Raw genomic sequence first — 24,379 nt, forward strand, 5'->3', positions numbered from 1 at the left:
TTCAGGAATCTTAAATTGATTTTGGAATACTCTGTCAATTTATTTTATTCCTCAAAATAGTCATGTTGCAACTCATTTGGCTTGTCTCAAGATTGTGCTAGATAAAGTGAAGCCAGCAGATTGTGCTAGATAATTTTCTTCAAGTGAAGCCAACAGATAATGTTCTCCTTGTTCCTGTAGACTTCAAAGAAATACAATGACCTTCCCACCCCCCCCCCAAAAAAAAACCCAACAAATATAATTTATCATTGATATTTTTAGTGGTTCTTCTTAGAGGCTCAAAAAGGAGTATCATTTTTTTTTTTTTTTTTTTAGAGCTGCTTCAAAGAAGGCTGATCTACTTGGACAGATGGTGTGTTTTGGAAAGTTTTTGTATGCTTGCCTCATGTGACAGCTCCCTGTGTGTGTCCTTTCTTCACACGGTGGGAATTCCATGTGATGTGGTGTAGGTGTGAAGACCTAGAACCACCCCCAGGTTTACATCTTTTGATCCATATATTCATACCTTCCTATATGGAAGAGAAGAAATGTTATAAGCCACTTTGAGGAACTAATTGAAAATTGGAATATAAGTCTAAACTGGTGGGAAACTTGTCATGGCACAACTTAACTTCCTAGAACAGTATAGCAGGACCGCTACATGCTCATTGAGAAAAGAGGAAAATGTATAATACTGGCTTTAATTGCCCCCGGTATGTTTCTTTAATTGCCCCCGGTATGCTTCTTTGCTCTGCAATTCCTTGTCTGGGTTAATCTCAGGGTTCCATCTTTTGTTACTTTTGCAACAGGGGAGAACAGCAATATTGTCCGTCCCGTGTTGGAAAACCAACATGAGAAGCTCTGGGGCCATGGCACAACAGTTTTCCGTGACTTCATCCCAGAGTTGCCCTTCAGGGAAACCAGGGCTACACTGGTGTCAGAAAGACCGTTTATGCACTGGAGGTTTCATGCCAGGCTGCAGGCTGGAGTTTTATTTGTGGCAGGTTGCTCCACCTCTTCCCGCACCCAAACCGGGGAGCATTTGGCCCAGTGCGCCTCATCTGCCCCTGATTTTCGCTCCTGCCCAGGATCTGGGGCAGTGAAGCATAAACGGTCAAAGAGCTACACTACAGGTTCTTTCCATGTGATTTGGGGCGTCTGATGTTGTACAAAATATGTGTAGTAATGGCTCCTGTGCCTTGGCGGTAAAATTAGGAGGAGTCTGTGGAATTCGGGGTGTTCTTTAATTAGGAAGCATGTACACATTGGCTATCTCTTCACATGCTGCTGGTGTATGCCCTTGACGTTCTGTATATAGTTTTTATTTAATAATATTAACATTTAGCCATGCGACAAAAAACAAAATGAAGAGGCCATGGTCTTAGACTTTTAGTCCATGCACCAGTGAAGGGAACTGGAACTGAAGTTATTCTGTTCTACCGTGACAATGTTATGGCACAGCCATGGTTCTTTTGGCTTTGCTTCGTGCTTCTTCATATGATGCCACTGCTGTATAGAATTACAGAACAAAGAATTACAGAACACTGGACTTTTAAATTCTGCCGCTTTAGACCCACATAGCTACGCATCTGAATGTAGCATAGAATTCATTTGTGAATCAGCCGTGTCTTTGATTTATAATATTTATAATATTTAATCTTGTTTCCAAAATGCACCCCCCCACTTTGAGAGAAAGATGAATGTGATTAGTTGGTTATTCTGTTATAAACAATGTAGAAGTTTTGGATTCATTTGTCCAATACTATTAGAAATGAATGATTGAACACTAATGCTGTTCAGTTTCCATCAACCTGTTAGGGCATTTTTTTAAATGCATTTTTTAAAAATGCATTTTAAATATTTATAATATTTATTTTAAAGCTATTTTGGCACAGATTACTGACAGAACAGTGACCGGGTCTGCTTGATGTTTCCAGAGGTCCCTTTTCTTAAGGCATGAAACTTATTTCAGAAAAATCACAGTTCCACCCCACGTCCTAGTTTCAGCCCACTTATTTTAAAAATTCTCATCTGGTAACAATAAACTTGGTAAAAACGAAGACTCTGTATTTCGCACCGTGTCTGGGGTTCGCTCTGAACCCCGGATTAGAACCCTTCCTTGTGCTCAGCACAGTGGAAAGTAGAAGTAATAACAGCTGTCACCCTTAAAGGTTTAAGCAAACAAGAAAGGATTGGGAGAAGTATGTAAGTAGTAGAGGTGGTGGAAAACTGTCAATCTTGATGCACGAAAAGTGCTTCAAGTTGTCCTTGCAAAATCTTGGTATCCGATATTTTGGGGAAGTCAGTAATGAGCTATTTAATGTTATATGCTTTATGTACTTTTCCAAAAATGGAACCAATTCTATGAACTGTGACTGTGGCAAAACTGTAGCATCATAGAGTTGGAAGGGGCCAGCCCCCTGCTCAATATAAGCATCCAGGATAAGTATCTGTCCAGCTGCTGCTTGAAGATTGCCAGTGAGGGGGAGCTCACCATCTCCCTAGGCAGCCGATTTCACTGCTAAACTATTCTGATTTTTTGGGGGTGATATCTAGCCTACAGGTAGTTTAAACCCATTACTGCAGGTCTTAAATTTTGCTGCCAACAGGAACCGCTCCCTGCCCTCCTCCTATTGACAGCTTTTCAGATATATCAAGAGAGCAATCGTGCCCCCTCTGTGTTTGAGCATCAGCACTTTTAGGCTGGTGTCACAACAAGCAATGCAGTTGTGAATGTGTTTCTGTGCTGGCAGATGTCAAATCGCATGATGCTGTTATATGGTACAGATATGAGTGGAAAGAAGCCATGATGGATTTGAGTAGGGGTGAACCCGAGACCTAATATTTTATGTGTGTATATGTATGTGTGTGTGTATTATGTAACTATTTATTTATTGCATTTCCATGCCACTGTACCACCCAAATAGGTGTATTGGGTAAAAATTCACATCTGCATGCATTTAGACCTTGATATTTCTGAAATTTGTGGCCTTCCCTACCACTCCTGCTTTCTACAGCAATTGCTATTCCGTGAATTCAATCCAGTTAAAGTACAGGATTGTCACTGTAGCTCAGGGGTAGTCAAACTGCGGCCCTCCAGATGTCCATGGACTACAATTCCCATGGGAATTGTAGTCCATGGACATCTGGAGGGCTGGTTTGACTACCCCTGCTGTAGCTAGTTTCCAGGTATATTTGTGAGCATGCTATATGAATGCCCTAGTAACTTTTGGTTTTGTAAGGTAATGCTTCTCTGCATCAAGCCACAGATACAATTTGCATGATTTACCAAGAAGGCAGGATATTGGAACTGGTTATGTTTAGGAAGGAGCTGAACGGTCCAGGCTCTGAATGGGAAAGCTGAATTCATTAAGGTTTCCCAGAATGCAATTTGTTGGGCAGATAATCATGTACCACTGTGGGCATGACTGGAAAAATCCCAGGCTCATGGGACACTCAGATACCAGTAAATGGTACCTAAAAAACAGGAATGTTCTGGATGGGTTAACCAATACTGGCACCTTAGGAATTAGCATGGAGTTGTTGAGATCTGGTTTAGAATGCCAGCTACCCAAACCAGAATGCCCTTGAAAATGGCAGCACCTCTGTGTTAGTTGGGGTAGCTTCATTGTAAGATTTTGAGTGAGCCGTGTTGATATGAAAATATGCCACGTGTAAACAATTCCTTCCACACAACTCAAGAGGCCACTGGTGGTCTTTACTGCAGTGGAATTATACTGTTTCTTTAGGGACCCGAAGGGCTTTCTAACGTTTGTAGGATACAGTATTTTTTAAGACGAGGTTTTAATTACCCATCATGTCTCACAATAAAAGCCCACCACTTCTTTTCTCTACAGTTTTGTTTCTAATGTCGTCTCAGAATTTCCACATGCTGGGATGGGCCCAAACCATAATGTATACCAAATTTCACATTGGCATCAGCCTAATTTTTCCCCCTGCAACTTTTGGTTTCTACATAAAAAGGAAGGACAATATTTTATTTTCCCTTTAAGTAACATATAATTTACATTGTTTGTGCATGACAATCCTGTAGCTGTGTGATTGCTAGCTATTCCATGCTGTTTCAGCTTCCTGTAGAATCAGGATGTCATATTTGGGCCAGAAATGCTTTCTGTGCTGCTTGTTATGGAACCTTGCATATGTTGGATTGTTTCAGAAGGAAGAACTAGACAGACGAAATTTGGAATATTTGAGGAATTTTAAGTTCCTTAAAGTTCCTTCTGGTATATTACCTTTCTAGATTGGCTCGGATCAGAAAATTCTCATAGGTTTTCTTATGTTGTTCTTAATCTAGTTTAGTTTTGGGACACTCTGAATCCTTACCCCTTTATTTCCCTGCAGATATCTTGCTATGTCTATGTATTGTAGTCTTGATGTAACACGGAGTGGGGCTTTTGTCTTGCTGGTGGAGCAGTTCTGTATGCCCATTATTGCGTCATCAAGCCGACCCTGACATATCTGGCACCCGCTTCCACTAATGAGCTCTAGGAACTCAGTGAAATGAGTGGGAGCAGCACAAAATGTTGAGTATCCAATCAGGCAGGTCTTTGTTGCCACCAGCCAATGATGATGCAGCTGTACCAATGGTGTCTCTTGGGCAGGAGTTGGACAAGGCAGGTTATTTTGGGATTGTCTCTTGGTCCAGAGACTCCAGGGCAGACAGATGAGTCAAAGAACAGAATAAATCATCGTAAGCCTGTACATTTGGAACTGAAAGAGTGGCTTTCAGTTATGAACTGATGTTTGAATAGAGTGGAAACAATGGACCTAACGAAATGTTTCTCATGTTCTCTCTGTCTCCCGGTGCTAAAGCGTGCCCTGTGAGTTCTGTGCTTGGAATTCAGTTCCCAGACAGCAGCTCCCCTGCACATTTCTTTTTTGATCTGAAGCAGCCCTTGAAGGATATTTTACACTAGGGGTAGTCAAACTGTGGCCCTCCAGATGTCCATGGACTATAATTTCCATGAGCCCCTGCCAGCGAATGCTGGCAGGGGGTCATGGGAATTGTTGCCCATGGACATCTGGAGGGCCGCAGTTTGACTACCCCTGTTTTACATGCAGCCTATGGTGGGACAGAAGGAGTGCTCTGTTTTAGGTGGGGGAAAACAGCGTGTCTGTGTGTGGGAAAGTTAAAGCTTCCTCTCCCTGTGTTCTGTGGTCCTGATCCAAATCAGACACTCTCTGGAAGCTGAACTCACCATGTACATTGGTCGGTCTAGGGAGGACCCAATGGGAACATTGGAGTTTCACCCCCACATCTCACTGGGACCTCAGTAGTGGTGGTAGTGCTGGTGGTGGAAAGTGCCATCTTATGGTGACCCTGTAGGAAGGCAGGAGATTTCAGGGACTGTTTGCCATCTCCTACCTCTGTGGAGTGACCCTGGACATCTTTGGGAATATCTCATTCAAATATGGGGCATTGCTGACCCTGCTTGGCTTCTGAGATCTGACACAATTAGGCTAGCCTTGGCCATCCAGGTCAGGGCACTGATCCTGTACCGCTTAACAACTCAAGGCAGGACTTTTGACCATATGAAATATATTGGCCTATGTTCAAAGAACTATCCATCTGGATCCATCCATCAGATGTCCATGGACTACAATTACCATGAGCCCCTGCTAGCTGGGTAATTGTAGTCCATGGACATCTGGAGAGCCACCATTTGGCCACCCCTGCTCCAGATTATGGCTAACCAGCTGGATAGTTCTTGAGTGTGCTTTCAAAAGCTGCTTGTGACTTTAGTTGAGATTTTTTTCTGTTCAAAAGAAGAAAAAACAAATTTAAAAGCCAGTTCAGCATGTCCAAACCTTCAGGATGCCTGAAGTAGTCCTCTGGATTTTGGCTTTAAGTGTTTGGAGTCATGCAACATGAAAACTCAGCCTGTGGCTCATGTCTGTTCCATAACAGACATGTGTGAACTCGGCATCAAAGAAATGACTTTCGTGAAGCTTTTGGTACTGGGCCGTGGTTTGATTCACCATTAAATTAGTTCTGAGCCTTTCTTGTTTGTACCAAAGCATACTTGTCTTATGCTTCTCAGTTGTAAAAATGCATTACTTACAACGGGAGTTTTCTGATTTGTCACCTGCTTTTTTTGGGGGGGGGGGGTTTAGATATAAAAACCAAGAACACTTGAGAAAAGCTCCATACACAGTTCTCCTGCCGCGTTAGAAAATGCCAGAGGCTAGGTGAAAAAGAGAGACCACACACATGTAAACATATATAGCTGTTGATAAGCCATATTTATAAAGCTTCTACAAACACATGTTTGAAAAGCTGATGGAGCTGTGGAATTCAAGGAATGTTTGTTTGGTGATTTTGGTCCATTAATTTACTGGGTTTTTTTTATACCACACACAGACTCATTTTCAACCAAGTGTTGTCCATTTCGTCCTCTCTTGTGTAAATTGTGGCCTCGGCTTGCTAGGAGGAGGTTAGTGAATAATTTTTTTTTAAGTATTCTGAAATGTCCTTCCTAAACGTTGGTACTTCACAAGGAATACAACTTCTGCATATTGTTAAAATAAGCTGTATTTGCTTGGGAAGAAGGTGGAAACTAACACTGCAGTCCCAAGCAGATTTACACCTTTCTAAACCCATTGACTTCAAAGGATGGGTTTTACTCTGCTTAGGCTGGTCCTGTAAGAGGAAGTAATTGCTTCTTATTTGCATTGTCAATGACAAAATTGACTTGATTGGTTGCTTCTAAGAGAGTCACATCTTCTGTGTAAAGAATCTTCTCTTATACACTCAACCCACAAAAAAAAATGATATCGTTATATAGAACATGGGACCTATCGGGTATAATTTACTATATGGGTTAGGGCAGTGGTCCCCAACATTTTTGTCACCGGGGACCACTCAACGCCTTTTACTGAGGCCCGGTGGGGAGGGGGGTAGTTTAGTCCTCTACTCTCAACCACTGCTCTAGCGCTCTCTGATCGCTATGGTCATGTTTAAACATCCCTTCAAAATAAGATACAGACACGCCACAACAATGAACATAAGGAACATTTTATTTTCATGGAAATTTTAACTCATGACAATGACAAACCAATGGGAACCCTGAGCTTGTTCCTCTGCAACGAGATAGTCCCATCTGGGAGTGATGGGAGACAATGACACCCAAAGTGTGTTGTAAAGGGCCGGGGGGGGGGGGGAAAGGCGTCCTTGGGGGCCCACCTCCAATTAGTCAAAGGATGTGGTCCGCAGCCCATAGGTTGGGGATTGCTATGTTAGGGTACAACATTAACATCAAAATTCTGCCTCTGCGAAGGTTCTTGCTCTTCTTTTCTTGCCATCAAATCTCAGCTGACTTACGGAAATCCCTTAGGGCAGGCTTTCTCAACAAGGGTTTTGTGAAGGCCCTGGGGTTTCTTGAAGGCCCTGGAGGGGTTTCGCCAATTTGTTGGGAGTTAATTAATTTTAATTTTTTAAAAAATTGTTAAACATTTATCAGATGGTATGAGCATATATGGTCATGGCAACCTGCCTCCCCCCAATAGTCAGTGATGGGCCTGGAGGGGGTGGGTAGGGGAAGGGCCTTACATGGGCATATACACAGCTCTGCCTCCCAACCATATTCTGCATGAGTCTGCCACTTCTGGGGATTCTTGAAGCCTGAAAAATGTTTCAAGGGTTTCTCAATGGTAAAAAGGTGAGAAAGGCTGTTGTAGGGTTTTCGAGGCAAGAGTTGAACAGAGGTGGTTTAGTATTGTCTCCTGTATAGCGACCATGGACTTTCTTTGTGGTTTTCCTCCAAGGCCTACCTTAGCTTTCAAGGTCCAATGAGATCTGGCTAGCTTGAGCTACCCAGGCCAGGGCATTAAATAAATAAGTAGCTCTGAAAGGAGAGACTATGCACAAGGATAGGTATAGCTCTATCTGGCATCTTCGTAGAATTCCCCCCCCAACCCTTCATAATAGTACTCTTATAACATCTGCTTTAACTCTTTGTACAGAGTAATGGTCTTCAGATCAATGGTGAGCTGCTGATGCGCCTGGCTACTGTGGTGAGTGAGCTGGCCGTTTGCACAATGAACATGTAACTTCTCGACAAGCAGGCAGTGCTGCCAGTGGAGCGAATGAGGCTGACTGCGTAGCGACCAAAACATGCTTGGGCAGCCCTCACTGGGCTCTTGCTAGAGGAGTCTTTTTCAATCTTTTGATCATAATTTTTCAGACTTCAAGGAGCTGTGGAAGTGATGTCAGCTATCCACTTCTCCGCGCCATGCCCCCCCGTAAGTGACATGTCACTGGAAGTGACATAACAACCCACATTGCCAGGCCGGCTCAAGGAGGACTGGGGGAGAGAGGCAGAAGGTGATTTAAAACAGGAGTAGGTGTGCAGCTCTGCCCCCTCCCACATGAAGAAACCACAAGAGCAAAGGTTGGATACACACTTTTCTTGGATGCTTTAGGATGCTTTGGGCTGATCCTGCATTGAGCAGGGGGTTGGACTAGATGGCCTGTATGGCCCCTTCCAACTCTATGATTCTATGATTCTAGGAATCATACACACTTGGGAGTGGGGGGAAGAGGAAGCAATGGAAGTGGCCAGTTTTCTAGGTTTGGCCAATCCATTAAGGTAGGAGGAGAAATGTTGCCCTTGTTGGGAACCCCTGTGCTAGAGACTTGTATGTTGCCTGAATTATCATCCTTGTGTTGATTAGATAGATTTTCACTGCTATAGGCAGCCTGAAGCAGAGTCAGTCTCTGATTTTTTTAAAAAAATATTTCTGTATTAACACCAGATACTTCTGTATTAACACTAGACAAAAAGGGCAGACATGATTTGGAAGAGGCAACACTCTTCCTCCTGGCTCAGTTAGAGAGCATGAGGGCTGAACATTAAGAACTTAGCAGAGGAACCAAGAACATGCAGGGAATGCGCCATTCTTTCCTAGGACGAGTTTTTATCACTATCATATGTTTCTCTATAGAGTATTTCCAAATTAATGGAAGAGATAGCTCCGATTAGCTGATGACATCCTCTGCTTTGAACAGCAACAATATTGCCTGCTCTCCAACTGGGAAAACTTTGATTCCATTTTAAAGACTGGTTCTTTCATGTCATTTGCTATAGAACCAAGTTTGTGTCCACAGGACCTTTAAGCCCAACAAAGATCCTTGAGAAGAAAAGATGGAAGGTGACTAAGGAAGCCAAGGTGGCTCCATAAGCAGCTGTCAAATGATTTGAGGAATAATAAAAAAGAGTCATTTAGGAAATGGAAGGGAAGGCCTTATTACCAAGGATGGGGATAAACAAATACCCAATGATTGTAGGGAGAGTGTTAGAAAAGCTAAAGCACAATACAAGCTTAGGCTAGCAAGAAGTGCTAAACATAGCAAAAAATGTATTTTTTTAGTTATAGTTCAAGTATGAAACAGAGTAGGGACTCTGTAGGACCACTGCGAGGAAAAGAAAGTGAAATTATAACAGATGATGATAAAGAGAGGGCTGAACTGCTTAACTCCAATTTCTCCTCAGTCTTCTCTAGTGAGGGGATCTTATAACCATCTTCTAGTATTTAAAGGGCTGCCATATAGAGTAGTGGTCCCTAAACCCCGGTCTGCGGCCCAGTTCCGGGCCGCGAGAGCTTCGGCAGCGGGCTGCAGCCGATTAGCTTGCGGCCTGGCAAGCTTCTTGCTGCAGAAAGGGGGGGGGGGAGAAAGGGAAGCGCGGCTGCCGGCATGCCAGCGGTGCAAATACACATTTTTGGATCTGCTGCACATGCGCGTTTGCACCCGATGGGGGTCCAAACGCGTACACACGGCCGTTTCGTGCATGCACCTTACTCATCAAGGTGCAAAGAAACTAGGGTTAAATTGCTGACTCTGTGTGATAGCTTGCGTGCACAGGGCTATAAATAGCATACTTTTTATCAAATGAAATGTTTTCTCCTTTCCTTTCAATTTTTATGAATACTAGCTTTTTCAGAGGAAACTGCAGGGGTCACCCTCTCCCCCCACCCCTTGGCAACAGGCCGCAACCTGAAAAAAGTTGCGGACCACTGATATAGAGGATCGAGCAGAGTTGTTCTCTCTTGCTCCAGAGGGACAGACCAGAACCAATGGGATGAAATTAATTCAAAAGAAAGAGTGGTTTCTCAGTGGGACAGGCTTCCTCGGGAGGTGGTGGATTCTCCATCTTTTGAGATTTTTAAACAGAGGCTTGATAGCCATCTGACAGAGAGGCTGATTCTGTGAAGGCTCAAGGGGGTGGCAGGTTACAGTGGATGAGTGATAGGGTTGTGAGTGTCCTGCATTGTGCAGGGGGTTAGACTATACCCATAAAGTCCCTTCCAAGTCTATGATTCCATGATTCTATGAAAGTCCTATTCAAGGTATAAGCATTGGTGTTCAGGCAGACTTCTTCAGATGCTGTAGATAGCATAACTTTGAAAATGAGCAGTTCTGTATCCAGTTTCCTAATATATAGTTAGTGAAAGTTGACTAGAGCTGGGGACAGGTTCAACTTGAGGTTTGCTTTCCAAATGTAATGCCTCTGCAGTTAAAAAAAGTAAGGTAGCTATTGAGAGCCACTGTGGTGTAGTGGTTAGAGTGCAGATTTAGGACCTAGGTCACAGGGATAGTCAAACTGTGGCCCTCCAGATGTCCATGGACTACAGTTCTCATGAGCCCCTGCCAGCATTCAGGCCGCAGTTTGACCACCCCTGACCTAGGAGATCTAGTGTCAAATCCCCATTCTGCCATGAAGGCTGAATGGGTGAGCTTGGGCCAGTTGTACACTCTTAGCCTAGCCTACTTCTTAGGGTTGGTGTGAGGATAAAATGGACGAGACAGAATAATGCAGTAAGCCACTTTTGGTTGTCGTTGGGAAGAAGAGTGAGGCATAATGATTTAAATAATATAATGCACTACAGGCCTCGTTTCTTGTATTGCACAATGCCAGTAAGCCGTGTTTACTGGTGGCATTCAGGACCATCCTTTTCCCAGATGGAATTATAAAAGAATCGGCTCTAGCCATTTGTAAACTGCGATTAATTTTATTTATACACATTTGCTTTCTGATTTGGGCTGGGGTAGAAGCTCCTTGCTCATCAGGGTGCAAAGAAACTAGGGTTAAATTGCTGACTCTGTGTGATAGCTTGCGCGCACAAGGCTATAAATAGCATACTTTTTATTAAATGAAATGTTTTTTCCTTTCCTTTCAATTTTTATGAATACTAGCTTTTTCAGAGGAAAAGAATTTGGCAAATATAGATTCAGCTAGAACCTCATAATTACTAGTTTTAAAAAGTGTTAATCAAATGTTATCCTCTTTTTACGGGGGTTCATATATAAATGAAAGCATGTTGAAATAATCTGCCCTCCCATCTGAACATCTGAATTCATTTTGTCGAATATGGCATGCAGCTGCATTTAAATTCAAAGCAAAAACAACTGCAGTACATTGACCCGTTGAATATTACAGTAGGGTTTCAGTTCTACGTTAGTCGGATTTATTGTAGAAAATTGATTTGATTGCATCTGCTCTTGGCTTTTCTTTTTTTATAATGTCCGGAAGAAAGGAAATAGGACATGCATGTAATGTGACTTTGATGTGTAAATAAATTAATTATCTAAAACTTCTAACAAATCTGGGCCAGGGAAGTAATTATTTGAAGGGAGCAGGGTGGTCTGATGAACTGTTGGGTTCACATGCTTAAAATGCCATCCATGCACCTGTTTAGTTTGCAAGTTAAACAACTTAAAGCAGGGGTAGTCAAACTGCGGCCCTCCAGATGTCCACGGACTACAATTCCCAGGAGCCCCCTGCCAGCATTCGCTGGCAGGGGGCTCCTGGGAATTGTAGTCCATGGACATCTGGAGGGCCGCAGTTTGACTACCCCTGACTTAAAGCATAGCTGAAAGGTCCTAACTGCAGCAAACAGTGGCTGCCTCTAAAAGCCTTTTTTGTCTGATTGTGTATTTCAGGCTTGCTCAAGCAGGGTTTTGTGAAGCCCCGGGGTTTCTGGATGGCCCTGGAAGGGTTTCCTGAATGGGTGGGAGTTAATTAATTTTTTATAAATTTCAAAAATTGGTTAAACATTTATTGGGCGATACGGCTATATATCTACCCACCCAATCCTCCCAAAATGGCTACTGATAGGACTGCAGGGGGTGCAAAGGGGAGTGATGTCAAATGGGCATGACCACAGCTCTGCTTCCCAACCATATTCTGCATGATTCTGTAATACTTCTGAAGTCTGAATGCTCTTAAAGGTTATCAAGGGCTTATGTGGATATCTTTAAGATAAGGCTTGCTTGTGTCTACCGAGCGCAAATGCGCATGCGCGGACCTGAGCCTCAGGGGAGGGTGGCATATAAATGTAATAAGTAAGTAAGTAAATAAATAAAAGCTGCATTGGCTGCCAATTGCTGCCTGGATCCGGTTCAAGGTTTTGGTTTTAACCTTCAAGGCCATACGCGGGTTGGGACCCACATACCTGAGGGACGGCCTCCTGCTCTGTGCCCCCCGCAGGGCCTTACGCTCTGCGGGTGAGAACCTGTTGGTCTTCCCCGGCCATATAGAGTATGGAAGCACGCCTAGCCTTGACCAGGGCCAGGGCCTTTTCGGTCCTGGCCCCTACCTGGTGGAATGAGCTCCCGGGTGATCTGCGGTCCCTGTGGGATTTGTCAGCTTTCCGCAGGGCCTATAAAACGGAGCTCTTCCACCAGGTCTATGGTTGAGGCTGGGGTCAGTGAATCAGGGACATCGCTCCCCACCCCCCAGGAGTTGGAGTGTACGCTACTCCCCTATCCTTTCTTCTTCACCTCTTTGATAATTGGGGGAGGGATGGGATTTTTAGCCGTCATATTAGTAGATTGATGTTTTAATGGGAATTTTAATGGGGTTAGTTGTTGTGACCTGCCTCGAGCCTGTTGGGAGAGGCGGGAAAATTTTTTATAATAATAATAATAATAATAATAATAATAATAATAATAATAATAATAATAATAATAAAAAAATAAAAAAGCTGTGGACTAATCAGGAAAAATGGCTTTGATTTCCCGCTCTTCCATATGCAGCCAGCTGAATTACCTTAGGCCAGTCACAGTTCTCTTAGAGCAGGGGTAGTCAACCTGTGGTCCTGCAAACGCTGGCAGGGGCTCATAGGAATTGTAGTCCATGGACATCTGGAGGGCCACAGGTTGACTACCCCTGTCTTAGACTACTCTCAGTCCCTCTACCTCACAGGGTACCTATTGTGGGGAAAGGAAGGGAAGGCAATTGTAAGCTGCTTTGAGAGTCCTTTAGGTCAGTGGTCCCCAACCTTTTTGAGGGCAACTTCCCAACCGCGCATGCTGTGCATGTGCGCCCGCGCATTGCGCATGCGTGGCCGAGATCTCGCATGTATGGCACTTTCGCGAATGCGCAAACGCGCAAACGTGCTGCGCATGCGTGAATGTGCAAACGTGCCGCACATGCTCTATTTTGGCCGCGCATGGCGCTTGTGCGGCCCGCCATGCATGCACTATGCGCGGGCGCAGCCCTGATTCCCTCTCTCCCCCTCCTGCAGTAAGAAGCTTCCCGGGCCGCAAGCTTGCGGCCTGGGAAGTTTTTTACTACAGGGGGGGCGGGGAGAGGGAGCCGCGGCCCGGCACCAGGCCGCACCTGCGGGTTGGGGACCACTGCTTTAGGTAGTAAGCTGCTTCAAGACTCCTTTGCGTAGTGAAAAATCATTTGGGTAATGGAACATTATTCATTCACATCAAGGTTGGACAAAACATCTAGCTTGGGCATATCCCCATTGGAGGTAGCATCTAACTTTTAAATTCCAGCTGTAAGGCAAACAGAATTTGGGGCAAAAGGAGATGCTTAGCGTATGGCCATTGGAGGAGTGATATTTTAGAGAGAGAGAGAGACTCCCCAAAAGATATTTTAAGACATTTGGGACTTGGTATACAAAGTGTACAGTTTGCTTGTTGGGAGGCAGTGGAAACTTTAAAATTAGAACTTTTTTGGGATTTGGACATATATGGCCATTGTAATCGGGTTTAATTCTCAAAGTCCACTTGAGAAATAAAAGAATTTCACAGTGAAGTCTCACTTTATGACCCAATGCTTTGTTTGTTTATTCTCTTCATCTACTTTCCTTTTGGTTAAAAAAGGAAAAATAACATAAAGTATCTTGAATTATGGAAAGTCAGCAGCTCTCCTTGGTCATTCACATTATTTAATGACACATTTTAAAAGCCTTTCGAGCCTCCGGGGGGAGGCGGGATATAAATTAAAGAATAACAACAACAACAATAATATCAAACTTGTTAATAAATATAATGTATTGTTATTGTTATTGTTATTAATTAGATTTATTTCCCGCCACTCCCCATAGGCCCATGGCGGGTCACAACAGTCTCATTCCCATTAAAATACCCATTAAAAGACTTTAAAAACAATCCCAACATGGCGGAAGGTCGTATTATTCCTACCCCCTGCTATCAGAGCGGCAGGGAGGGTGGGGAGGAGATCTAACTTACTAGGTCCGGGGGGGGAATGCTGGCACTCATTTGCTGACCCTGGCCTCAACCAAAAACCTAATGGAAGAGCTCCGTCTTGCAGGCCCTGCGGAAAGCTGGTAAATCCCGCAGGGCCCGCAGCTCACCCAGGAAATACAATGTTAGTTATTAGTTGCTCGGTGTGGTTACTGAACATTTTACAATGATTTTATGCTTTAGGAGTAGTCAACCTGTGGTCCTCCAGATGGCCATGGACTACATTTCCCATGAGCCCCTGCCAGCAAACACTGCCAGGGGCTCATGGGAATTGTAGTCCAGGGACATCTGGAGGACCACAGGTTGACTACCCCTGCTTTGGAAAATATGCTTAAGTGAAAGGTAAAATGATTGGGAGCTATGTTGCTTATGTTTAAAATTGTTGGCTTTAACGAAATGAGACTAACATCTGTTATTGGTTATCTCGACTATTGCTGCTAAGAATAATGTAAGACGTGAGCAGACCTTGGATAAATGAAGGTCTTTGCAAGTCAGGCAGATTAGTAGAAGGGAACCAGCAGTAACTTTTGCCTACTGCATAATCATAATTCTAATAGAATATCTAAATGTTATTTGATGATTGAACTGAGATACCAAAGGACCTATATGTATTTAGATATAGGCTTTGACATGTCAATTAATTGGAAAATTTGACAATTTTTATTTAATTTGAATGTGTTTGGGATGTGAACTTCTGGGTTGTTTTTCTTTTTTCTTTTTTTTAGCAACAAGAGCTTGCTTTTAATTTGTACTTACAAAGTATTGGCAACTAAGCTATCGGCACTGCATAAATTACATGGTTTTGGTACTCCTATTTGCCGAGTGTCCTGACTACTGGAAAGCTCTACACCAAGGGTTCCCAATACTTTTGAGCCTGTGGTACCTTTACAGTTTGGATGTAAGTTGCTAGGTGAAACCACAAAATGACCACCATGGGAGGTGGACCCAACCACCAATAACTGCTATGGGAGGTATAACCACACACAGAGGAAGCCAAAGATCAGTGATTTTTAAAACTGCACTAGGAAAGAGGAGTGTGAGAGAGGACAAAACCAACACAATGTTACAAGCCCTGCTTGTCAGGATCCCACCTTGGCACAAGGCACCAAGAAGAGCATTCCTGGGTGCCATGAATACGAGAGTACAGCGTTGGGCTTTCCTTAACCCTGGAGTGTGGAAAGTATGCAAACTTTATGCTCTGCTAGTATCCTTTGATGTTTTATGCATCATCATGATGGTCTACAATGTACAGAATGCTTTTATGCTACAGCTTATAGTCTTACATTGCAAGAAGATATGTCTTCTAATACCAGGTATTCAGTGTGCTAGATAGAACAGTTAACTTCTTTATTTTCTTAGTTTCTATAGCACCTAAGAAAATAAAGGAGCTAACTGTTCTAACACTGTATTACATAGTGATTTTTTTAAACCTTTAAAGCAGCATTGACCTAGGGGGACCTATGCTTGGGTCCCTGACAAATGATATTTTGGTTCAAAATCATCATTTTAAGCTGTCTGTTTTCTATTTGTCTTTATGAGGATTGGATCTTTTAAGGCTACATTTATATTGCTAAATGTTTTTAATATTAAAATATTTTATGAACTGCCATGGGCAGGTCCCCAGAGAGGCAGCACAAAAATGTTCTAAATAAATAACAAACACTGGGTTTTCTCTTCACCAGGTGAGTGGTACTGGTGTTAGCCCAAATGTCTTCTGTTACCCCATCAAGCAGTGGAAAGGGGGTTGGGAGATCAACCAACTTCACCCCAGAACTGCAAAGCATGATGTAAGTAATTCTGTTTACTTATCTTGTACTGTTCATCCAGGCTGGGCAATTTTGGGGCACCCATTAATATGATTATATACTGGGGTGGATCCAGCCATTCTCCAAGTAGGCTTTGTCCAATTTAAATGGCTTTGTCCATTAGAAAAGCCACTTAAATTGGCAGAAGACTCCTTGGGCTGGAAGAAGGCTTTTCAACCTTTTGACCATGGAAGTACTGCTGAAATATTTTCCAGGCTTCAAGGTTCCAGGAAGTGATGTCAGCTGGCCATGCCTCTCTGCCATGCACCCCCAGGTGAGAGGAGCCTCAAGCAACAAAAGTTTAAATGGCCCTCTCCCACTCCCTCCAGGCCCACCAGCCACTTTGGAAGGGGGTGGGTCAACCTGCCAAATAAAAAATGGCAGGCTTAGGGTGGGAGGTGTCACCCTAGCCACCATTTTGAAAACCCTTGACAACATTGAGGGGCCTATATGGTACCATGGTACTGTGGTTAGGATACCATAATCTATACTACTAGCTCCTAGCACCAGGCTGTTAGCTATGTATGGGTGTATATGTGTAAGGCCCAAACTAGCAGCAGCTCCCCCAGTGTTTCCCGCCACAGCTGTTCTGCTGTTGTGATGCTGAGCTACGTCTTCCTTTGCCCGTCAACAGTGCAGACAGGACTTGCCAGACTTAGATTAAGACCATTTAAGAGAGATAGTGGATGGATGCTTTCATAGCCAAGAAGGTACAGGAAGCAGCTCAGAATATGGAGAGAAGAGAATAAATGCTGGTGGAGGTGTGGTGTAAAACATTTATCAGTTGATATGACCATATATAGTCATGTCATTCCCTTCCCAAAATGGCCAGTGATGGGCCTGGAGAGGTGAGGGGCCCCGGGTGGGCATGTCCAAAGCTTTGCTTCTCAACGAAATTCTGCATGATCACGCCACTTCTGGGGTTTCTTGAAGCCTAAAGAATATTTCAAGGATTTCTTAATGGTAAAAAAGTTGTGAAAGTCTGGTATAGGCTTTGGTCTTTCAAAAGGTATTATTTAGTGTGCCCCTATATTCATTTCTGAAATGTTGAAAGGGTATTGTATTTAAACACCCCTGAAGAAAAGCAGCCAAACAATATGAAGTATTTTGGGGTGTTGAGCTATTCTATATGCATCTATACATACTGAAGTAGGGGCTGATGCTTTGGCTTAAGATTCTAGACCAGATTATTCCTGGTTTGTTTGTTTATATACGTTCAGTATAAAACACGAAACAAAGTGCATGAGGATAGAATGCATTTCCCCACTGTATACAAATGACATAATTTTGCAAAATTAGAAATGGTTTTCAAGAAATATTAACTAACATAGGAGGAAGCCTTTGGCGAAATTCACATAAAATAATGACAAGCCACTGTTGGTCATTACCGGAAAGGGCTTGGGATCTGCTTGGTTTGTGTGCTCTTCCTCCCTCCCTTTCACATGGCTCAAAAATCAAACATTTTGGCTTTCTTGGCAAGTTGTAATTGTGAACAGCAAGCTACAGCTTGCTTGTGCTATTTCGTCTGCAAGTCAGGGTTCCCAAACCCTAGTGTTAATCCTGGGGGTATCCAGGCTTGAGGGTCTCCAGGCTGGCTTGTTATGTTCTTTTCAGAGGTCTTGCCTTGTGTGCTTCTGCCATCTGAGGCTAGACGGGTGGCAACTCAAGAGAGAACCTTCTTGGTAGTGTTGCCGAAATGTTAGGCTCCCTCCTCAGGATGATTCACATGTGTCCCTCTGTTGTTGTGAGTGAAGACTGTTTTGTGAGTGAAGAACGTTTTGCCTGGCGTTCCCTTCCTAACTGTTATTTGCCCATCTCTCTGGTTGTATGTTTATGAGAGTGTAAGCATTGGTGTGTTCTGTTTAATTAAATATACATGTATAGTCATAAACATTTGCATTTTAAAACCTGTTTGAAACGTCAAAATATTTGCTGCCTTGGAAACACTCAGTTGGGTGGAAAGGCGGCATAGAAATTGTAAAAAACCCTAAAAATGTGAACTATACCCCCTTCATAGACTTTAAAACAGTGGTCCCCAACCCCCGGTCTGGGGACCGGTAGCGGTCCGTAGATCAGTCACTACCGGGCTGCGGCTCCTCCTCCCTGGCAGCTGCCTCGGGGGCTGCTTTGCCACTGGCTCACCTTTGGTGCTCTCTGGTGGCCGCCATGGCTGGGGCCCCCCTCAGTGTGGCACTGTGCAGCTGCTGCTGGCAGTGCACCTCAGTGAGCGGCGGGAAGTCAGGGGTGCTGGCGGGAAAGCAAGCGGAGCAGGAGCTCAGGCGGCGGTGGCAATGTCCCTCGGCAAAAACTACCCCCCCTGGGCCTCAGTAAAATTGTCAAGAATTGACCGGTCCCTGGAGATTAAAAGGTTGGGGACCACTGCTTTAAAATACTTGTTAGTTGTTATGACATGAAGTAGAATGTTGAATTATTTGTTCGCTGTATTTATCGTCTATCACCTATTTTCTATCTTAAAACCTTTTAAAATATTTTTAGAAATTAGCATAACAAAGACCAATTCCCTCCCCTCCCAATTTGGAAAACTTGTTGCATAGTAGTCTGCCTGTACTCTGAAAGTCATGATACTCGCTGAAAGAAGGTTGTGACCAAGTAAACATGCATGGGCCAGTTGGAACTGAGTGTGCCTTGCTCTTGCCAATAAGTATAATCATCACAAAGAAAAGTTGAGATATCGTTAAGTGGTGTGGGGAGCCTGGAAACCTGGCTTAATTTTGCTTTGTGATGAGCTTGGAAAATATTTTTATTTCACTCAGAATACCTTCTAGATTTTTTTAAAGCTACACAGTTCATTTTAAAACAGCAACAACAACTTCTCCCCCCGGAAATCCAGAAGATTTCGTACTAAGAACTTGATTAGTTGCCTATTGCAATGGGATGGGCTACAAATCTTGATTTGGTGGAAGGCAACCAAGTAATCAGAAACGCTGGCTGGCCTGCCAACACATGCCGTTTTCTTTTTTATACAGATCCAAGGCACATTGATGTGCAGGAAGTGGGGAGAACTTAAGCCAATCGGCTCTTTCTCCATGGCGATCATCATTTTCTATCAAGCCATTAAAAGAATTTCCAGCGCAAGACTTTATCCCTGTTTTAGAATTGCGGACGGAGAGTAAAGTTCATTTTTAACGTTTTTTTGTATCATACATTTTCAGCATTTTTGAAGGGTGTTATTATGAATATATCACCTAAAATCGTAGTCTTAGCAGTAATAATTGGCCTTTGTAAAAAATTGCTGTCGGCAGATGTACTTTTAGGGCAGCTATGCTCAGTAGTTTCTTGAATTAATGTTAATTTTGTAGCGTCGTTACCAGAAGGAATACTTATGCCCATCTTTAAGATGAGTTTTCAGAGAGTACCAAAGTATTCTTATAAAGAATTGCTTGCAACATAACTCAAAACCTAGACTTGTTTTACTAATTATCAATTATATATTTTCTTATATTTCTATACAACCGTCTCTTGTGGCTTAGGGAGGTTTACATAGAACATGGGAGAACATAGGAATATAGTACAGTATAATTCAGTAATAATGTCAGATAAAACAACAGTAGTAACTGTTTCAGTAACATGCCAACTAGTGGTAACAACATGGTCCCATAGGTTGGTTGGTTCAGGATTCAGTTCATGAGGAGGGTTTGTGGGGGGGGGGGGGCAAAAGATGTTATTAGTTCAGTCGAACTCAACCAAATGCCTGGCGGAAGATCTCCATTTTGCAGGCCCTGCAGAATTGTGCTACCTCTGGCAGGGCCCTGGTCTCTTCTGGGAGGTCATTCTACCAGGTGGTGGCCAGGGCAGGTGGTAGCCCTGGTTGAGTTCATACATGCTTCCTTGGGGCCAGGGATCACCAGCTAGTTGAAAGTGATGGAGCATAGGGCTCTTTGGGGGTATAGACAGCAAGGCGGTCCTTCAGGTACACTGGATCCAGACCATGTATGGCCTTAAATTTGATTACCAAGACCTTAAGTATGGACTGGAAGCCAGTGCAGTTGTTGGAGAGTGGGCCGGATGTGGGACATCCATGATGTTCCTGTGAGGACCCTGTCCTCTGCGTTTTGGACCAGCTAGTTTCCAGATCAAGGTTAGGGGTAGGCCTATCTAGAGAGAGTTGTTGAAATCCAGTCTAGAGGTGACCATCGCATCTATCACTGTAACTAGATGTTCCAGGGCCAAGTAGGGTGCTAGTAATTTGGCTTGGCGCAGTTGGTAGAATGCCAGCCACACTACACTTGTATTCTGTGCTTCCATAGAGAGAGAGGTGTCCAGGATCACGCCCATGTTCCTGGTGGAATAGGACCTCCATGTTTAAAGGGCTGAGCTTCAGATGACTCTGCTTGAACCACCTTGTCACTGCTTCCAGACATCTGGCTAAGGCTTCTGGATGTGAATCAGGAAAGCCATCCATCCATAAACTTGTTTAATTATGCTATTTAATTAGGGAAGAATTATTCATATAGATAAATGAATCACAGGTATTCTGGCTTATTCAGATTGCTGTTTAACAGAAAACAGAAAATGCTGGCCTCCTTGCTCATAAAACAGCAGTGCTCCATCCATAACACCAACTGCCCAACAGACATAAATTCCCCTTTGGAAGGTTTTTAAGGAGATGATTTAATGTTATAATTTAGTTAGTATTATTCAAAGCATTTAAAAGTTGGTATCCATGTAACAAAATACTACTTCTTGTTACCTGCATTGAGCCAGCAAGAAAGGGTAAGCTATACAAATAAAATAATAATATTATTAAAATTAAGCCTGGACTACTGCTGTAGTATAATAATAACAATAAAAAATGTACTATCAAGTCACAAATGGCTCACGACAGCCCCTCTTGGGTTTCTAAGGCACAAGATGAACAGAGGAGGCTTACCATTTCCTGCCCCTGGGTAGCAACCCTAGATTTCCTTGGTGATCTCCCATGCAGGTGCTAACCACAGCCAACTCTGCTTAGCTTCATGGGATCTGACAAGAACAGGATAGCTTAGACAGTGGTCCCCAACCTTTTTTGGGCTGGGGACCAGGGAGGAGAGGGAGGCGCGGGTACCGGTACCGGTCCGCAGCCCAGGGGTTGGGGAACACTGGCATGGGTAAGTGTAATGGAGATCTCAAACACTTACCCTCAGTGATCTGACCTGCACCTTCTTCTTTAGGCATTGGGTACCGTTAAATCGTGAGTTCCGTTCTACATTGGAATATGCAGCAGCGCAATATGGCAGCGGGAAGCACTATCCACAATCTTGGGAGTTCCACCCACAAAACCTGTGACCTTGAAGTGGCTCCTACTCCCTGCTTGGAAATCCTAGTATCATGTTTCATTTCAAATGCACCTTTTGACTAGGTTCTCTTTCCTTTGGCTATCCACCGGCTCCTAAGCTTTTGGCTTTAGGAAAACAATTTTTATCTAAATTGTTTAATACAGTGGTCCCCAACCTTTTTATCACCGGGGACCACTCAACACCGGGGACCACTCAACGCCTTTTACTGAGGCCCGGTGGGGGGGGTAGTTTACTCCTCTACTCTCAACCACTGCCCTAGCCCTCTCTGATCGCTATGGTCATGTTTAAACATCCCTTCAAAATAAGATACAGACACGCCACAACAATGAAATGTGTTGTAAAGGGCTGGGGGGGGGATGAAGTAAAGGGCCGGGGGGGGGGAAGAAGGTGTCCTTCGGGGCCCACCTCCAATTAGTCGTAGGACCACAGGTTGGGGATCGCTAGTTTAATACATATTTTGTTCTCTGGTCTGGGAGGAAATCTAACAGAACACAACTTGCGCTCTGGAATCAAAGTAAGGGCACGAGTCTGGGGAGCTATGAGAGGCCAGGGGGAACCTTTGGGTAAGTAGCTGAGGAGACTCTATTTTTATATAATTGTGGACTTCCTGATTAAGCATTTTTGAAACCTCCCCTCCCCGCCACTACACACACAATTCCTGTCAACGTAGAAGTTATTGTTGGCCGTGTGAGCGGAAGACCTGGACGTCTTCATTCTGTTTTAGGTCTGCTGCAGGACTGCTTTAAAAGCTATCCAAACATGTCGACTTTGATTCTGCGATACTTTTCACCCACTGTTCTGTTGACTTCGCTGGTGCTGATGGGACCCTTCCAGTAGATGTGCATGTGTTTTTTTTGAAAAAAAAATTATTATTAGCAGAAAAATAATTATATGACAGGAATAGACTGTGGACAGAAATGTTAAAATTGTTTCTTTTGGCACCTGCCTTGCAACGAGTTGCCACTCGTTAAAAAGAACTGCTCTAGATTCTGGTAGGATTTTAAAAGACACACACATATGTTATTTGCACTCTACTCCTCAAGCACATTTGGAGGGGATTGAATTTCAATGGAACTTCTCCATCCTAATGTCCTTGGGAAGCTGTTATTGTTCTTTAAAAAAAATCAGTTTTGTGGGCTGGCCCTTGGTGGATTACAGACATGTTGGCTGCCAGACTTGCTACTTGAACACTCAGCTGTGCATATTATTAGAGGTAGCCACCTCATACTAGTTTCCCTACCCAAACTTTGTCAGTTCTAACACTTGTTTTTGCAGCGTCTTCTATGTAAGTGTATTTGAACTCCTACACTGGAGCATTACAGATGTTAGTAAACATGTACATTTGGGAGTTGTAGGAGACATTGATCCCTAACCTGGATGGCCTGGGGTAGCCTGCTGTTGTCAGATTTTGGAAGCTAAGGAAATCGAGAAGCAGGCAATGACAAACCACCTGTGTTTGTCTCTTGCCTTTGAAATCCTAGGGCTGCCATAAATTGGCTGGGACACGATGGCACTTTTCACCACCACCACTAGGAGCATTGAATGGCAATTTAAAGTGTGACTAGGGCCTATTATGCATGGCCGCTGAAACGGCGGCATGGAGAACGCAGAGGAGGAAGAAGCAAAGCAAACTGCTTACACACGGGATGGAACGCAACGGCGGCAAAGCCCAGAGTATCCGATTATGCACGCGGCTAATCCGGAGCCGCTTCTGGTTGTGCCCTGGTCCCGGGAAGCTCCACTTTCTTCCGCATCTCGCTAATGCGACTCTGCACCTGGTTGTCCCCTGCAGCGTGCATAATTGGTGATTTTAGCCACCGCCATTCCACCCCGAATGCGGACCTTCCACTCCGTGCATAATGGGCCTAGGGGATGCATCCACAAACGATGCTTAGGATCTGTGCAAATACAATCTTCCTCCCACACACCTATTGTAGCACTGAAACGATAATGTCGAGAAGCCGGCTCTAAGCCAGGTCTCTGGAACTAAAGTCCAGTGCTCTGTTTTTAAACTCTGCTAAATATTGAGCGCAGACAAGAGAACAAGCCTTATTACAACACATCTACAATTTCAAGTGAGAACAAAAGAAGCTCACAGGAAAATTGGTGTCTCTCTCCAAGAATAAACATAATTTGCTTATCAAAACTTATCCTTTCCCTCTTCCATCTATAGTCCGCAGATATTTCCGAAAGTTCAGTCCTTAGTTGTGAATATGAACATGCAGTTGAAACAAAACATTCAAGATAAGCCTTTCGTCAACATAATTGTCAGTCTGGGGCTCCTAACTCCCTCTGGAATAAATTTTGTTAAGTCTTCATGGTGCTACTGGGCTGCCCTATGTCTGTGTCTCACTATTGTGGGGAGATGTTTTACTATTAGAGCCTCTTGTGGTGCAGAGCGGTAAGGCAGCAGACATGCAGTCTGAAGCTCTGCCCATGAGGCTGGGAGTTCAATCCCAGCAGCCGGTTCAAGGTTGACTCAGCCTTCCATCCTTCCAAGGTCGGTAAAATGAGTACCCAGCTTGCTGGGGGGTAAATGGTAATGACTGGGGAAGGGAATGGTAAACCACCCTGTATTGAGTCTGCCATGAAAACGCTAGAGGGCATCTCCCTAAGGGTCAGACATGACCCGGTGCTTGCACAGGGGATACCTTTACCTTTTTTATTTTACTATTGCCATAATTTGAAAGTGTACGTTGTCAGATTGTCTTTGAAGACAATAAGCTTCTAAATCTAAAAAAAAATAGTTATTGGTTTTTATTGTACTCATTTTT

General features: G+C 43.7%; 2 protein-coding genes across 12 annotated transcripts in view; one reads left to right on the forward strand and one right to left on the reverse strand.

Annotated features, from left to right (window-relative positions):
- The window catches only part of RUNX2 (RUNX family transcription factor 2), a 317,078-nt gene that overhangs the window by 256,207 nt on the left and 36,492 nt on the right, over nucleotides 1-24,379 (reverse strand). The window lies entirely within an intron of this gene.
- Nucleotides 1-24,379, forward strand: part of SUPT3H (SPT3 homolog, SAGA and STAGA complex component) — a 370,690-nt gene that overhangs the window by 9,441 nt on the left and 336,870 nt on the right. For all 4 annotated transcript variants that reach the window (XM_077317634.1, XM_077317617.1, XM_077317659.1 and 1 more), the window contains exon 2: nucleotides 16,186-16,290. In XM_077317634.1, the coding sequence (XP_077173749.1) occupies nucleotides 16,211-16,290 (80 nt within the window). In that variant the 5' untranslated portion in view covers nucleotides 16,186-16,210. The remainder of the gene's footprint in view (nucleotides 1-16,185; nucleotides 16,291-24,379) is intronic.

Source organism: Paroedura picta, chromosome 1 (assembly GCF_049243985.1).
Source record: "Paroedura picta isolate Pp20150507F chromosome 1, Ppicta_v3.0, whole genome shotgun sequence".
In the NCBI taxonomy this organism is placed as follows: Eukaryota; Metazoa; Chordata; class Lepidosauria; order Squamata; family Gekkonidae; genus Paroedura; species Paroedura picta.